Source organism: Schistocerca cancellata, chromosome 1 (assembly GCF_023864275.1).
Source record: "Schistocerca cancellata isolate TAMUIC-IGC-003103 chromosome 1, iqSchCanc2.1, whole genome shotgun sequence".
Taxonomy (NCBI): domain Eukaryota; kingdom Metazoa; phylum Arthropoda; class Insecta; order Orthoptera; family Acrididae; genus Schistocerca; species Schistocerca cancellata.
In genome coordinates this window covers 419,007,960-419,025,081 of record NC_064626.1, presented here as the reverse complement: position 1 = coordinate 419,025,081, position 17,122 = coordinate 419,007,960, and the positions used below count along the sequence as shown (strand labels likewise).

At 43.6% G+C, this 17,122-nt stretch overlaps 1 protein-coding gene across 1 annotated transcript in view; it reads right to left on the bottom strand.

Annotated features, from left to right (window-relative positions):
* LOC126161568 (kinesin-like protein KIF12) overlaps positions 1 to 17,122 on the bottom strand; it is a 605,396-nt gene that overhangs the window by 385,319 nt on the left and 202,955 nt on the right. Inside the window, exon 3 of the mRNA XM_049917513.1 lies at positions 9,163 to 9,255. Coding sequence (XP_049773470.1) covers positions 9,163 to 9,255 — 93 coding nt within the window. The remainder of the gene's footprint in view (positions 1 to 9,162; positions 9,256 to 17,122) is intronic.

Below are 17,122 nucleotides of genomic sequence, written 5' to 3'. Positions count from 1 at the left end.
GTGATACATTGGATGGGAAGAGACAGTGGGACTTCCTCCAGTGAGCACCCGTGGACGGGTTGTGGCTGATTTGCGAAAGGCGATCGTTGTATGTGATAAGCTTAAGGGAGCGGTAGGCTTCAGAAACGTTTTGGAATGACGGTTTCTTGTAATGTGTTATAGCCCCATTGAACAGAATATTGTCGACTGTATCTGAGTATTCCAAAATGCTCTGATGAGGTAGGTTCTGCCGGCATCATTTCTGATTCGGAGAGATTTACATATTTTTAGGTAGAGACAGAAACTTACCTCTGCTTCTTTTTAATCAGTAGTGATGTTTGGAAGTTATTAAGAAGAAAAATTTGTAACACTAGAATTTATATCTAGTGCTTGTAGCTGGCCTAAGGCCAACGGATCGTCGTCTGACAGATACGGATCAACTTCCTTTTCCATTCTGCTGTACGTTATGTTTGTCAGGGACGTGGTATGAGATGTTAAGCTGATCGTACGATACTTTTCGCTTTTATTTGCCATTGTTTTCTCCTATATTATGTAGATGATACTTTTCCGGAAGTCTGTCGGTGTGTCTCCAGTCTCACAAATTCTACACACACACTTCGTTAATCGTTTTATTGTCACTTCCCCTATTGATTTTAGAAATTATGCAAAAAATCTATGTACACCGTCCACCTTATTTGATCGCAGTTCTTCCAAAGCTCTGTTAAACTTTGTCTCGCACTGGTTCTCCTATTGTCTTCCATATTGACTCCAATTTCTTCTTCTATCACGTCAGCACACTGTTCCTCCCCATCGCCATGGCCTTCAGCGTGCTCTTTTCATCTATCTGATCTCTCTTCTGCACTCTTGATGTTAATACCCTTGCTTTTAATTTCACTGAAGGTATTTTTGTCTTCTCTGTACACAAAATCAGCAGCTCTCTCAATCACCATTTCCTTTTCAATTTCTTCACATCTTTCCTGCAGCCATTTCGCCTTGGACTCCTTGCACTTCCTGTTTATTTTATTTTTGATAGATTAATATCGCTGTCTTCCCAAATTCCGCAGAACACTTTTGTATTTCCTTCTTTTATCGATCAAATGAAGTACTTCTCTGTTACTCAGCGTTTGTTCGCTGTTATCTTACTTGTAGCTATATTTGTCTGTACAGCTGTGATTGCCCTTTTTAGACGTAGCTATTCTTCATCAGCGGAACTGCCCGTTGTAGTATTGGTTATCGCAGGATCTACAGTCTTAGAGCATTTCATCAGCACATCATCGCTCATCTGTATTTGAGTATCCTACTCTTTTCCACACTGGCTCTTCCGAACAATTCACGCAAACTTCAGCCCAGTCTTCATCTTCCTGAGGAAGGTTAACAATTCAGCACTTGATTTCGGAATCTCTGTCTAAGTATGATGTTGTGGCACAGCAAACGGTGGGAGTGGAAGTGGCTGGGGATTCTGTGGGCGAAAAACGCTTTACAAGTTTTCAGCACATTTATTAACAACACAATCTAATAAATCAGAGCGCAGGAATAAAAATAAGCCACAAGGAAAACGACTGGAACTAAATCCGCAGTTACTCTTTAACTTAATATCTGCCGTAACACGCCAAATGGATAAATTCCTGCCCTTCAAATAATATTAGCTTTACAGTAACACGGAGGCCGAAAAACAATAGAAAACCGTTTCGCCAATAACTATTAAAGCTGCAAGGAATCTCAAGAAAAATAAAGTAGCAAGGTTCCAGCTCAGGACACAATATCCAAAATTAAACCAACTTAATTCGGCACACCAAGAGACAAAACTAATACAGATACAACTAATGAACAAGAGGAATAGTAGATAATTAAGGCACACTAAATCAGGCTCCACAACGCTGACCGCAAAACGAAGTAAATCTGAACAGTAATTCAACCAAGGCCATAAATCTTGAAATCAGGAAAATAAAACAGTTAAGCACAATTGACAATATTATAAGGGACACCCTTAGGGTATTTAATTCGTATAAAATCTCCTTCTATTTGACTTATTTCAGATAATAACGCTAGGCCTTGCAGCGGCCCTGCCGTTATGGCAAAATTTTAGGTTGGTGCGTAAGTTCATAGTGTTTTTGTTTTACGTATTGGTATTCTAGTAGCTATAGGTTTATTTATCGATTGTCATTTTTTATTTGTAATTCACTATTGGTATTTGAGTTTAGATTTTGTCATTTGGAGATAGCGAGTTTAGCTGTGAACGCTAGAAAAAGGAGTGCTAAGTGGATAAATCGGAACATTTCCTACATATTCTTCTGTTTGAGGTGAATAGAGGGGTGACCGCAGCGGATGTAGCCAGAACATTTGCGCCGTGTGTGAGGATAATGCCACTGGACACAGCACTGCAAGAAAGCAGTTTTATCGTTTTACGGAGGATCGTCTTGACGTTAGTGACTCACCACGTTCAGGAAGATCTTCGGGGTTCGATAATGATCGTTTAAACGGATTAATCCACAATTAACCACGTCAGTGTACTCTAGAATTGGCAAATGTGATTAATCAATCCACCAACGTGCGGCATTTGCATGTAACGAGAAACGTTCAAACTTCAGGTGTGTGGGTACCGCATGCTCTAAGCCAAAATCACGGAAATCAGCAGGTGAATCTCTGCTTGCTCGTCATCAACTGGCTAATGAACAACACCCACCATTCCTACCCTATGACGTTACTGGTGATGATAAATGGTGTCTTTACGCTAAAATAAGGAAAAGAAAGCAACTCCCCGTACAAAGACCTACGCGCGTCCACGAATCATCATGTATGTTATGCATCTGGTGGACCGGCGACGGTGAAGTGTACTACGGATTGCTTCGGGTGTTGCTATTTATTGTCAGCAAAATAACTAGCACAGGTGAAGTTGAAACACAGCCAGACACGGATGTTTACACATCAGTGTTCAACCGAGCAGAAGTAGCACAACATTCCTCCTGCGCACTGCCTTCCGAGAGCAGACACTGCAGCTAATAACATGTGACTGCGTCTCGTCCCCACCATCTTCTTTCGAGCCACGATTCTAGGCCCCGTCCACTCACCTAGAACAGGAACCGATGTCTCATCTTGATAACAAATGACTGCTAGCTCAGGCTCAAACTCCACCATCACTGCCTGCACTGCTGGCCATGAGAACCTGCCACTCGCGTCTTGTACAGCCGACACCCATCTCAGTTGCTCTGCCTCCTCAATGGCTGTCTGCATACTGTCCTTGTGTCCACTGAAGCTCCATTAGCTTGCAGTCCCCATGACGACAGCTGCCACTCCATCCTCCATAAACACGAGTCCTCTATTACAGGCTGCGAGCAGTCAACGGCCCTCGGCTTCTCAGGTGCCGCTGCTCGCCAGCCACCTCCCTGAACCAACCACTCCGGGACGTAAACAAGCCGGCTGGTGCATCAGTCCTGGCCCGCCGCTGCAAGCGATGTCTATTCCTGCTGCAGTTCCCCATTGTCCCTGGCACAGGCAGGTGTTGTTACCACTTCCTTGTCCCACACGAGACTGCTCTCCTCTGTCCCTAATGACCGCTCATATTCTCGCCACAGCACTGCGCTCCGGTATTTTGCAGTTACGCTCGCGCTCTTTCTGACAACAGCCAACAAATGGGGCAGAATTTTAACTGTACCTTGAAACGCCAGTTGACGACACATTATAATCCAGCTGGAATATTCCCGTGGCTTTAGGCTTTTAGCGAGTTTACCTCCTTCTTCTGTGATTTTTGAACGATATATTCGGCATTGCTAGCTGAATTAGCTCACTCCTCATTCTTACTGCCTTGCCCTTAATCACCCATAACTCTGTCCTCTATTCCTTCTCCTACTACTTTCTTTCTTTCTTTTGCTTGTGCCTTTTTCCCGCAATGACGCGGGGTCGGCAGGGTTAATCGGATTTGGCAAGGTTAATTTACGGGGTGGCCAGATGCCCTTCCTGCCGCCATCCCGTACCCCCCCGGGACGGAATTAGTGTACCCCAACTGTCTGCGTCCAGTGTAATCCATGGAATAGTGCGAATGTGCTCGGATGTCTGCGAGCCGGGTTTGAGGCGGGACGTGGGGACCAGCCCGTTATTCACCTAGTGGGATGTGGAAAAACGCCTAAAAACCACATCCAGGATGGCGGGCACACAGGGCTCCATCGTTAAGCCGCCGGGCGGATTCAAACATTGGTTCAAATGGCTCTGAGCACTATGGGACTTAACTTCTGAGGTCATCAGTCCCCTAGAACTTAGAACTACTTAAACCTAACTAACCAATGGACATCACACACATCCATGCCCGAGGCAGGATTCGAACCTGCGACCGTAGCGGTAGCGTGGTGCCAGACTGAAGCCCCTAGAATCGCTCGGCCTCTCCGGCCGGCTGGGTGGATTCGATCCGGGGCCGGCGCGCCTACCCAAGTCCAGGAAGCAGCGCATTAGCGCTCTCGGCTAACCTGGTGAGTCATTCCTTCTCCTACTACAACATTCTAATTCTAGCGAATCGCTTCAGTGTCAGGAGAATGCGTACACTTTAATGTATTTGGGAACAATTTTAAAGCCCTCCTCTTCCAATTCGTTTATAGTGTATAATCCATTAATCGCAGCTGATTGCACGTCCTTACATTGTTGCTTGAATGGTGGTGAACACATTAGAAAAGAACTCCTATCAGTAGTTTTATTCTTCATTCTAACTACAGTATAAACTTACAACGGGTATTTAGCATATAAGAGGAGATATTTATACTTTTTCTTGCTTTTTCTGGTACGAAATTCTATTTCATCACATGTCAAACGCCGGTCTCTGCTGCTGAGTTTGTAGTCACTGCGAGAGACATCTATTAAACTCCAGGTTCAGTCATACGTTGCCAGCAGCTGCCACTAGATTGAATTAACACCATCTGAAACTACAATATATATTCTCGTAGCATCGTTGTCAATGAAAAAATAGTGTAATGTAATGTATCTGGTACACAGGCTGAGTCAGCTGCCCCTACTGCTGTCGTTTAATGCAACCTGCAATGTTATATCTGGCCTTCAATAACCAGGCGGAAGATTTTGATATTTTTTCGCTCTCTACGCGCAAACTATTAGCCCCACAGAAAAATTGAGCAGAGTCTTTTCGTAGGACTTTTAATGAAGTTAAATTTGGCATTGGGATACGTTTTCACTGTAGGCTACGGTTTTCGAGTTATTCAAGAAAAACTACAAATGTGGTCTTCAAACGCACCTCCTCCCCGACACTCATCTCTCACTAGCCAGGATTTCTAGTGCGTTGTTCGTAGCACTCCCTCCTACCATTGTATAAAAATTGTCGACTATTAAATACGCCCGTGAGGGCACTAAAAGAAAAACGACTTTAGTAAACGTTACGTTAAAACTAATTACTTTGACTACTCGATCCAAACTTAATCCTTCTAAGTGCAGTAGTTTCGTAGTCAGAAGGGCTGACGAATGCAACAATTTAATTCTTTATTGTATGATGTTAAAATTCACAAGGTAAAATTCACAGGTAAAATTTACACAAACGTCGATTTTTCGGTTTGTAAGTGTGCGACTAAGGCGGTGGCGTAATAAGGCCACGCCATGAAGACCAAGAAAGGTCGAATGTGGGAAATAATTCGTGCATTCGCAAATTTTTATACATTGGGTTTGCCATGAAGAGCATACTGGAAATCCTGACCGATGGGTGCTGATACTGGGGGAGGGGGTGCGTTTTAAGGACAATTTCGTACGTTTTTCTTGAATAACTCGAATACTACGGCCTGTAGCGAAAACATGTGCCGGTACAAAATTTAACTAATTTGAATTTCATACAGAATAGGTCCCGTTCATTTTGTCTTTACGTCTAATAGTTTACGCGCAGCAAGCGAGAGAATATGAAGATCACGCCCACTATCCTTGACGGTCAGATATTGTTACTTTATGCGAAATCCGTCATTGTCTATTACCGTGTACTTAATTTTATGTAAAAAACAGACTTTTAAATTTTCTCGACTTCTTATCTCATGCTTCCCAGGACTGGTGCATTTAAGGTAATTTTTCGTGTAGCCATACGGTTAAAAACTGATACGGACAGGAAACAAATTTGCTAATATCGGAACTAAAGCGTAATTTTAACATTTGTAACTTTATTACGGGGAAGTTACCCAGAAAATAAATGCACAGAAACAGACAGTTGCGCTAATTCTCATATGCACTTTTAACTAATTTCCTAACAATTATTTTATTAGGCTGCTTGGTCTTTATGCAGCACTTGGCACAGATGACCGCCCTTTCAACGAAATGCAAATGCTTTCATATTCCGCAGAAAATAACCGTAGGAAATCACTCAGGACAGACATTCTGATGGGGTATTCAGGCAGGGAAATAGATTGTTTCGCTCTATTCGGAGTGATTCTTGTTAATGTTTTAAAAAAACCCGAAGCGACGGAGATGGCGCTCACCTGTAACACAAGTAATTTAATATAAGACACAAGGGACGCCAAATGTCGGGAAATACCCCGAAAGTGGTCGACAAATGTTGAACACGTGACGTCGCCAGATGACGCACCTCGCAGGACGTGCAACGATTGGGCTTGTCAGTCCTACCTTCTCCGGTTGTGGGCAGTGCTACAGATCGCTCCGTCAGGCCACTCTGTTTTCAAACACCTTTTGTAAATGAAGAGGTTACAAAATTATTGCCCTCGCTGTAACCAAGCAAAAACCGTTTTTATTTTGTGTTTCTTTCCTTTTGTTCTTTCTGTTTTTGTTTACAAACTTTATTTAGTAAAGAACACGAACGTCTTTTAGTGGTAGCGATGCAGTGCAGAAGATTATACTCAATTACTTGTGACGTAATGTGGCAGGCTTTTGTTGTACTGTACTTTGCAACAAATTAGCGGGGACCGCGACATCGGCAAATAAAATAATGAATATTATCTCAATGTAGACACATAACTGCCTACCGCACTGCAAAAAAATACTGCCTGCCAGACACAAGATCGAACTCTGAACCCCATGCGCTAACGTCGCGCCCGTAGGCCCGGTGCCACACTGACGTGAATACTTGATTTGGTTTGGGATGATCATGTGTAAGAGACGGATACATTCCACTGCTGCACATGAGGCGACGTACGTCATCTGGTGACGACATGTGTTCAACGTTCGTCATCCACGTCTGGAGTATTTCTCGACATTTGCGGCCCTCTGTGTCTTATATAAAATTACTTGTCTCAGCGTCATCTACGTTCCTTCGGCGTTTTTTAAACATTTATAAGAATCACTCTGCATACTGAAATCCATAAGTAAAGATACGATTTATTACTAAAGTATATCTGAAAACATTTAATGGACATAACTCCACCAGAGACCACTACGCAGCGATCCGATACAATACCGGTGACATTCAGCTAAACAGAAAGCAAGACACGTTTTAATCAATTATCTTATTTGATTACAATTAATCTTATACAATGACTTTAATAATGATTCTTTATGAATATCATATTGCACTACTAGGTTCAGATCAATAATATTACGAAGATTTTCCCTTTTCGGAATTCTCATTGCACTTCGAGATTCCAATAAACAATAATTTGACGATTTTGTGAAAGTGATAAAGAGCGGAGCACTTTCATTCCTACCCCTCCATTCCACCAATATACGACGTTTCTCGGCCCTACATAGACAATTATTTTTAACATGTACGTGGAATATTGAACAACGCATGTAATTATTTCGAGTGACGATTGCTAGAATAGACCCAGCTAGTTTTCAGTTAATTGAGACAACACTTTTAACCGTGTATTTTTCTTCTGAGGTTCCGTGAAACTGAAGCCCTTGGACTTTGATTCTGCGAGGCGGGACGTAAGTGAAATACATGCATGTGAATGCTGGCTGCTTCGTATGAATTTTTATTTTGGATTGAGCTGAACAGTTCACACGTATGTGACAGGCACTACTATTTCTAGCGGCATACGCTGCCACCAAAGATAATCTGAGTAATCGCACAATCACCCATGATTATTAGATTTTCATTTGCCATCACATATTGAAACACTTGATCAATGTCTGCAAATTCTTTCTCTATCTCATCTGCTGCTTGTGGCGCCAGTATGCGTACCTGAACTATTGTCGGTGACGTTAGTTTGCTGTCAGTGCTATTGAGAATAATCCTGTCAATTAACTCATCACAATAATACACTCTCTACACTGCCTTCCTATATGCGACGAATGGTGCGAATTCTAGTAAAATCATCACTATGTAAAGCAGCGTCTAATCTATGTATATATATAAAAGACAATGTCCTAACTGACTGACTCATCATCGCTCAGCCCAAACCGTTAAGTACAGACGCTTCAAATCTGGAGAGGGTGCGAATCGTATATTTCAGGCATCGTTTACGAAGGGATTGTTCGAAATTCCACTCCTAAAGGGCTGAAACAGCGGATGAAAAGCTTTATGAAAACGTCTTTATTAAGGCAATTTTGAAGCTAGAACTACGAAAATTGGTATTTGGTTTGTCAGTCAGAAATAAAGAAATGCGTGTTTCAGCATTTCTAGAAATTTAACCACTAACTGGGTGAACTGTGGGTGAAATTTTTTTGATAATTCATTATTAAAGAACTACTAATGCGTTTTAAATGAAATTTGGTATTTGACTTTCGGTTAGAAACAAAACCATACGTGTTTCACTGTTTTTGGAAATTCATGCCCTAAGGGGTGAAGTAGGGGATAAAAATTTTGAAGAAAACAATTCGTTGTGTCAAAAAAATTTTAATCTATGTATATGAAAGACACTTATCAGTTAGATGTAAAGAAATATGTGTTACAGAATGAAAGTTCCTATGGAAATAGCACCATAAGAAAACAAAATGCACGATTAAGAAAAACTTTGCATGCCAGGTATCAGAATCACGTTTTGGTCAGAAGTACATTCGGAAAAGATCACGCTACTATGGCCTTAATTAACGTGAAAAGTCTAGAAGGTTTTGCAATTTGTGAACAACATAAATATATATAAGGAGAACAGTCAACAGCAACAACGCCACTCTGTATGTACTGAAGTCTGTGAGACAGGTACTTGGAGTCGAGTCCCGACGATGAACGTTGTGGCGTTGTTGCTGTTGACTGTTCTCCTTCAAGTCAGTCGAAATGTTCTCCTAAAAATTCATGAAGAGGGGCCAGTGAACTGGACTCACCGCACGACGACGTTGATGTTGTCCTCTGGAGTGGAGGGCGACCTCAGCGACCCGGTGGCGCTCACCTCCAGTAGGTCCGAGCTGGAGCTGCTCCTGCAACATCAAACAGCGGGCACTCAACCACACAGCACATCAAATTGTTCTCACAAGCGGTCTGCAAATTCTATAATGAACATTCATTTGCATGGAAAGTAAGACACTATTCTGAATAGATATTCACTTATACACAGTCTTAATTTATAGAAGACTGCGGTTGATTTACTTGGATATTGAGTTTGTCAGTAATGTAGGGTGATGATATTGGATGATGCATTGGATGATGCATGGCGCTCAAGCCTCAACGCAATAAGGGCATGAACTTTCTGTTTCCTTACCTGGAACGCCATAGTATGCCCAACATAATGGCATTGCCATATGTAAAAATAACGAAAATGTGAGAGATTTGTGACAGGTTGGTCATCAATTTGCCATTAGGATTCCGTTTTCTTGTCGAAGGAAATGAATGCATATTAATCAGATACTGGAAACTAATTGCTTGGTGCGTGATTGTAGTTACGAAGCGAACGGTGCCGGTTATCATGGCTGCGGTTGTTTCAGCAGTGCGTGCCAAATAGTAATCAGACGAACAACGCAGCATAATGATGTGGTCAATATTTTAAGTAGCGTCGCTGAATGGAATGAACATATAAAGCTGACAAAACGGCCAGGAAACATATTTTTAAAGAACACAATGTTTACAGACGGAACTGGTAAGAATAATAGGCAGTGACGAATTGTTCCTCCGATGACATACCGATCGATCTGATATATGTAATACAACGAGTAATGACTTATATTCCCACCTTTTTCGGGCACAGCTCTGCGATATGAACTACATGTCTAACACCTATGAGTCACTACTCCCCATCTCCAGCTCCACGCACTCAAGCCCCTGCTTCATATATTGGCCGACTCAACTGCTGTGGTGACGGTTGCCATTTCATCCCTTCCTGTGCTGATACTGTCCTCTCTACTACTCTGATACTTTTTTTTGACATATTTCATACTTTGTCTAACCCTACAACTTGCTAACTCTACCGCTTCTTCCATTGTCATTTCAGCAACTCCTTAAATCCTTGGCAAATGCCACACCAACCAATCTCTATTTGACATAACGCTTTTACATGCACTTTTTCGTTGTCCGGATGACCACCGTTTTCTTAAGAGAGGAATACGTTTCACAGTCCTGCTTTATCAAACAGTTTATTTCTTCATTTATTTATCTACCTTGCAATATTAGGCATAGGGCCTCAGTTACACCTGACCAGGCGTTCTTCATACGCTGATTAGCCGGAGCATTATGACCACCTACTTACACTCCTGGAAATTGAAATAATAACACCGTGAATTCATTGTCCCAGGAAGGGGAAACTTTATTGACACATTCCTGGGGTCAGATACATCACATGATCACACTGACAGAACCACAGGCACATAGACACAGGCAACAGAGCATGCACAATGTCGGCACTAGTACAGTGTATATCCACCTTTCGCAGCAATGCAGGCTGCTATTCTCCCATGGACACGATCGTAGAGATGCTGGATGTAGTCCTGTGGAACGGCTTGCCATGCCATTTCCACCTGGCGCCTCAGTTGGACCAGCGTTCGTGCTGGACGTGCAGACCGAGTGAGACGACGCTTCATCCAGTCCCAAACATGCTCAATGGGGGACAGATCCGGAGATCTTGCTGGCCAGGGTAGTTGACTTACACCTTCTAGAGCACGTTGGGTGGCACGGGATACATGCGGACGTGCATTGTCCTGTTGGAACAGCAAGTTCCCTTGCCGGTCTAGGAATGGTAGAACGATGGGTTCGATGACGGTTTGGATGTACCGTGCACTATTCAGTGTCCCCTCGACGATCACCAGTGGTGTACGGCCAGTGTAGGAGATCGCTCCCCACACCATGATGCCGGGTGTTGGCCCTGTGTGCCTCGGTCGTATGCAGTCCTGATTGTGGCGCTCACCTGCACGGCGCCAAACACGCATACGACCATCATTGGCACCAAGGCAGAAGCGACTCTCATCGCTGAAGACGACACGTCTCCATTCGTCCCTCCATTCACGCCTGTCGCGACACCACTGGAGGCGGGCTGCACGATGTTGGGGCGTGAGCGGAAGACGGCCTAACGGTGTGCGGGACCGTAGCCCAGCTTCATGGAGACGGTTGCGAATGGTCCTCGCCGATACCCCAGGAGCAACAGTGTCCCTAATTTGCTGGGAAGTGGCGGTGCGGTCCCCTACGGCACTGCGTAGGATCCTACGGTCTTGGCGTGCATCCGTGCGTTGCTGCGGTCCGGTCCCAGGTCGACGGGCACGTGCACCTTCCGCCGACCACTGGCGACAACATCGATGTACTGTGGAGACCTCACGCCCCACGTGTTGAGCAATTCGGCGGTACGTCCACCCGGCCTCCCGCATGCCCACTATACGCCCTCGCTCAAAGTCCGTCAACTGCACATACGGTTCACGTCCACGCTGTCGCGGCATGCTACCAGTGTTAAAGACTGCGATGGAGCTCCGTATGCCACGGCAAACTGGCTGACACTGACGGCGGCGGTGCACAAATGCTGCGCAGCTAGCGCCATTCGACGGCCAGCACCGCGGTTCCTGGTGTGTCCGCTGTGCCGTGCGTGTGATCATTGCTTGTACAGCCCTCTCGCAGTGTCCGGAGCAAGTATGGTGGGTCTGACACACCGGTGTCAATGTGTTCTTTTTTCCATTTCCAGGAGTGTATTAGCACGTCCGCCTTCACACGGATGACGGCGACGACGCGTCGCGCATGGAAACAGTGAGGCCTTGGTAGGCACACACAAGTCACCTGATTCCCGTACATTCCGGGAGGGAGCGATGAGCTCTCACGCCACATTCAATTACATTCCATCAATCCATATTCCGTAAGCGTTCGATCGGTTTCAGATCTGGCGACCTGGGGAGGGGGTGTTGTAGCACAGCAGTTGGAATCCGCCACTGTTTTCCTCGAACCACTCAATCACTTCTGACCTCACATGGCGCATCATCTTCTTGAAAAACGTCATTGCTGTCGGGTAAGATGACCGTCACGAAGAGGTGCACATGATCTGCAACCAGTGTACGATACTCCTTGGCGTCATGGTGCCTTGTACGAGCTCCACCGGACCCATGGATGGCCTCTTGAATGTTCCCCAGAGCATAATGGAACCGTTCCCAGCTTGCCCCCGTCCCGCAATACAAGTGTCAAGGAGCTGTTACCCTGGAAGACGACCGATTCGCGGCTTCCCATCGGCATTGGAAGAGGTATCGCGATTCATCAGACCATGCAACGCTGTGCTACTGCTCCAACGTCCAGTGCCGATGGTCACGTGCTCATTTCAGTCGTAGTTGCCGATGTCGTGGTGTTAACATTGGCACATGCCTGAGTCGTCGGCTGCGAAGGCCCATCGTCAGGAGTGTTTGGTGTACTGGGTGTTCAGACACACTTACACTCTGCCCAGCATTAAAGTCTGATGTTAGTTCCGCCACAGCTCGCCACCTGTCCTGTTTTACCAGTCTGCCCAGCCTACGACGTCCGACATCTGTGATGTGGGTTGGAGCCCAACCCCACAAGATCTGGACGTGGTTCCACCTTCGTTTTGCTACGTGTTGAAGACACTCACCACAGCACTTCTCGAACACGCGACGAGTAGTGCAGTTTCTAACACACTCGTGACGAGCCTTCTGGTCACAACAATCTGCCCTCTGTCAAATTCAGATAGCTGGCTGATCAGTGAATTTTAAATAACATTTGTTACGATAAGCAAGTTATAACTTACATCTAATATGGAATCCAGCATTTAGAAATTACTATGGCACAAATAGTGCAGAAAAAACACAGTTTCTACAGTATTTATTCTTGATAAGCACAAAATTAAACAAATTACAGGCCGATAGATTCAAACTAAGAGCACTGGCTGCTAGACACGAGAGGAGGTATCCAACAGGGAGAGAAAGACGAAAGTGATCAAACACAATTAATGAAGACGGGGGAAAAGAAAGTAACGTGACTGGTTGAGAAGTAAAAACACAAAGAAGCATAACTTACAGAAGACAGTGGGAAAACTGTACTTACACGTTAATTTTTGGGAAACTTTGTTAGGATCACAGAAAGCATTGCTTCAGTCTCCCCTCAAAACCAACTGGGCATTGAATTGTGCGCAGAGGCGGACGGTAACAACAGGGGACGAGTTTCCCAATGCACAACGGTGTTTCACTCGGCAGTGGATAGTGCGCTAATTTGAAACCTCCCGGCAGTTTAAAACTCTCTTCCGGACCCCGTCTCGAAATAGTCACCTTCGCATTTCGTGGGCAAGTGTTCTGTCGGCTGAGCTATCGACAGCTTCTCACAGTTGTGCAAGACAAGAAATGAGGTATTGGCTGAAGCAAAGCTGTGAGGGCGGGTCCTGGGCCGTGCATGAATTGCTCAATAGAGCACTTTCCCGTGAAATACGAAGGTCCAGGGTTCGACGGCGAGGCACCAGGAACTTTCGAATATTTGTGTTTTATTGGTGGGCACAGGTAGAGTACTAGATAAACGATAACTTGTGTTATGAAGAGATGACAGCTACTTGGTCTCTGATGCGATGTGTTGGTGAGGCGTCACCCTCTGCCTCGCAATGATAGTAAACTAAAGTTAATGGTCACTCATAGGAGCGGCATGAATTTAACAGTTTACAAGTGGTGCAGTCTAAAACAATAATATAGCCACGACATGGAGACGACCCCCACAGAGGCTGGATAATTTTACTAAAAAGTGCACAATGTAGTGCGTTACAGGGAAGTTCTGTCATTTTATACAACAGTTTACCTGATAGAAATCCATGCTATTGTACATTATTTGCAGATCTGCAAGGTATTAGGCCACTGAGTAGGCTGGGAGACGTCATTGTTCGGAAACGGAAACCGATCAGACCATCGTAGTTTTAATGCCAAAATATTGCATACAGCCGAAAAATCATCGGTATAAGTATCTCAGATAGGTTCGGGCACTTAACTGAAAAGTAACTAACGAAAGGACACTAATTATGTCCGATTGTTCATGTTCGAACAATCCGCAACCACCTTCGCCTGTCTTTTTATGTAACACGTGGAAATCATAATATAAATTATTGAGAGAGAACATAAACATCACACAGCCAACCAGTTGCATGTAACTGTTTGGTACATTGACCTATGTTTCGACTCCTCTAAGGATGTCTTCATCAGGATGAAATTTTAAGAAACCGTAATGTTACATTGCGAGAAGGCAATGTTCAAAGTTTCGAGCAGATATGCTCAGGTCAGAAATTAATATTAAACACGTTCCACCCTTTAGCACTTAGGTATGCTTTGCTAGGAACAACATCAGACAAATTTTAACTTTTGACTGGAGTATATCTGCTCGAAACTTTGACCACTGGCTTCTCGCAATGTAACTTCACGCTTTCTTAAAATTTCATTCTGATGAATACATCCTTAGAGGTGTCGAAACAGGGGTCGGAGTAACAAACAGTTATTTGCAACCGGCTGGCTGTGTGATTTCTATGACGAAACTTATATACGATTGCTGAGAGACAGCCATATTTAAAACTGTATTAACAGATAAGGTTGTGGTTAGAATCAATAGCGGAGATAACACAACAGACAGATTTAAATAATCTTTATTGATCAAATACATTGACAACAACGTAACACACATCTCCTCAGCTTGAAGTCCTAACAACAAAAGGCTACAACGCAGAAACGAAGACGAAAGAGCAGCACTCCGTCGTTTACTGTCAGTGGCTTTCCAATCATCACTTCCACAACTTCTGCAAGTTTTGCTATGTTAAATGCAATCTTTGGACACATAGCGAATACGTTTTTCACAAACATGTTTCTTCTTTACAAATGAGATGTGGTTTTCCTATTACATATCATTATGTTACCAATTATGAGAATAAAAATTAACGCAAAAAAGATATTCTGAAACACTTTACTGGGGTGCATCCGCACTGAGGAGCCGATGAAGTAGGCAGACCTGTAACAAATGATCAACTGGAAAAAATACACCTTTGATATCTAGGAATTGGTGAAACATGACACCTGTGTAAAACAGGTAAAAGGTAGACATTTCGAACAATGATCTCATTCAGTAGCAATGTATAATTTGAAAAACTGAAGTATGACTGTACAGAATTTATAGTGGCTAATAGAGTTTCTCTTCTCAAATAAAATGTTAGATACCGAGAAAGATTTTGTCAAGCTTCAGTTAAAGCAAAAGTCTGCACTAAAGCTCCACTGCCAATGAGAAGTGTGAACATGACTTACAGAAGGTAATTGCGCGATTACGCTACAGACTTTCATGAATGATAAAGATGGGTTAATGCATCAGTTTGAAGTAAAGAGCCATAATCCCGAAACGACCGAATTGGAAGTTATAAGCAAAAATCGTTCTGATGCATTTGATATTGGACCTTTTCTACTGTAAAATATTTTCTTTCCGTTTTTTGAGGGGAGATGGTATGGACCAAAACTAGAAAAAAATATCGAGTAAACTTGGGCTCTAAAGTGCATACCTTACGAGCTATCAGCGCATGTCGCTCTTTGCTACTGTGAAACATCTATTCTAGTGAACCAGTACTCATAGCTCTCAAGGCATTCATTTTAGCGCCCAAGTTAACTAGACGATTTTTTCATATTCTGGTTCATACTACCTCCTCTCTAAAAATGAAAAGCAAAAATCTTGTTGTAGAAGAGGTCCTCAGCCAAAGATATCAGAACGATTTTCGTTTGCAGCTATTGATTCGGTCGTTTCTGGACCAGGATATCTTAACTTCTGATAAATTCACCATTCTCCGTCATCTCTGGAAGTTTGTAACATCATTGCGGAATCATTCTGTATATGAAAGAGGTAAGAAGAAGTAAACAACTTAAAATTACAATGACGTAAAATTTCTCATACACCGAATGCTAAACCTAAAGAACAGAAAGCAGAACTGACAAGCAGGTATATTGACCTTCTCGTGGTAATGTTTTGAGCTATCAGACTGGTTTGATGTAGCCCATCACGGATTCCTCTCTTGCGTCAATCTCTTCGACTCAGAGCAGCATTTGCACCCTATGTCTTCAATTATATGTTGGCTATACTTCAGTCTCTGCCTCCCCTACCGTTCTTACCCTCTACAGTCCCGCCTAGCCCAATGGAAGTTATTCGCTGATGCCTTAACATATGTCCTATCACCCTTTCCTTTCTTCTTCTCAGTGTTTCCTTTATGTTCCTTTCTCCACTCCTTGTCTTATCAGTCCACCTTATTTATAACATACATTCTGCAGTACAATGAAATGAAATGTGTGGCTAGGGCCTCCCGTCGGGTAGACCAGTCGCCTGGTGCAAGTCGTTTTAAATGACGGCACTTCGGCGACTTGCGTGTCGATAGAGATGAGATGATGATGGAGACAACACCCAGTCCCTGAGCAGAGAATATCTTCGACCCAGCCGGGAATCGAATCCAGGACCCTTTACATAGCAATCCATCACGCTGACCACTCAGCTATCGAGACGGACACAACTCAAGTGCTTCGACTCTCTTCTTTCCCGGTTTTTCAACAGCCCATGGTTCACTATTATACAGTGCTGTGCTGCAAAGGCCTATGTTTGATAGAGGTAGACAGGAATGGCCGCTTCCCTGCTCTGGTCTGCCTTTTTTGTCCTTCTTGTTTCGTCAATCATGCGTTGTTTTGCTTCCAACGTACCAAATTACCTTCACTTCGTTTACTTTGGTGATCACTAATTATGGTGTTAAATTTCTCGCCACTCTCATTTCTGTTGCTTCTCATTACTTTGATCTTTTTCCGGTTTACTCTCAATCCATTTTCTGTACTCATTAGACTCTTCATTCCATTCAACATACTCTATAATTCTTCTTCTTCACTTTCGCTGAGG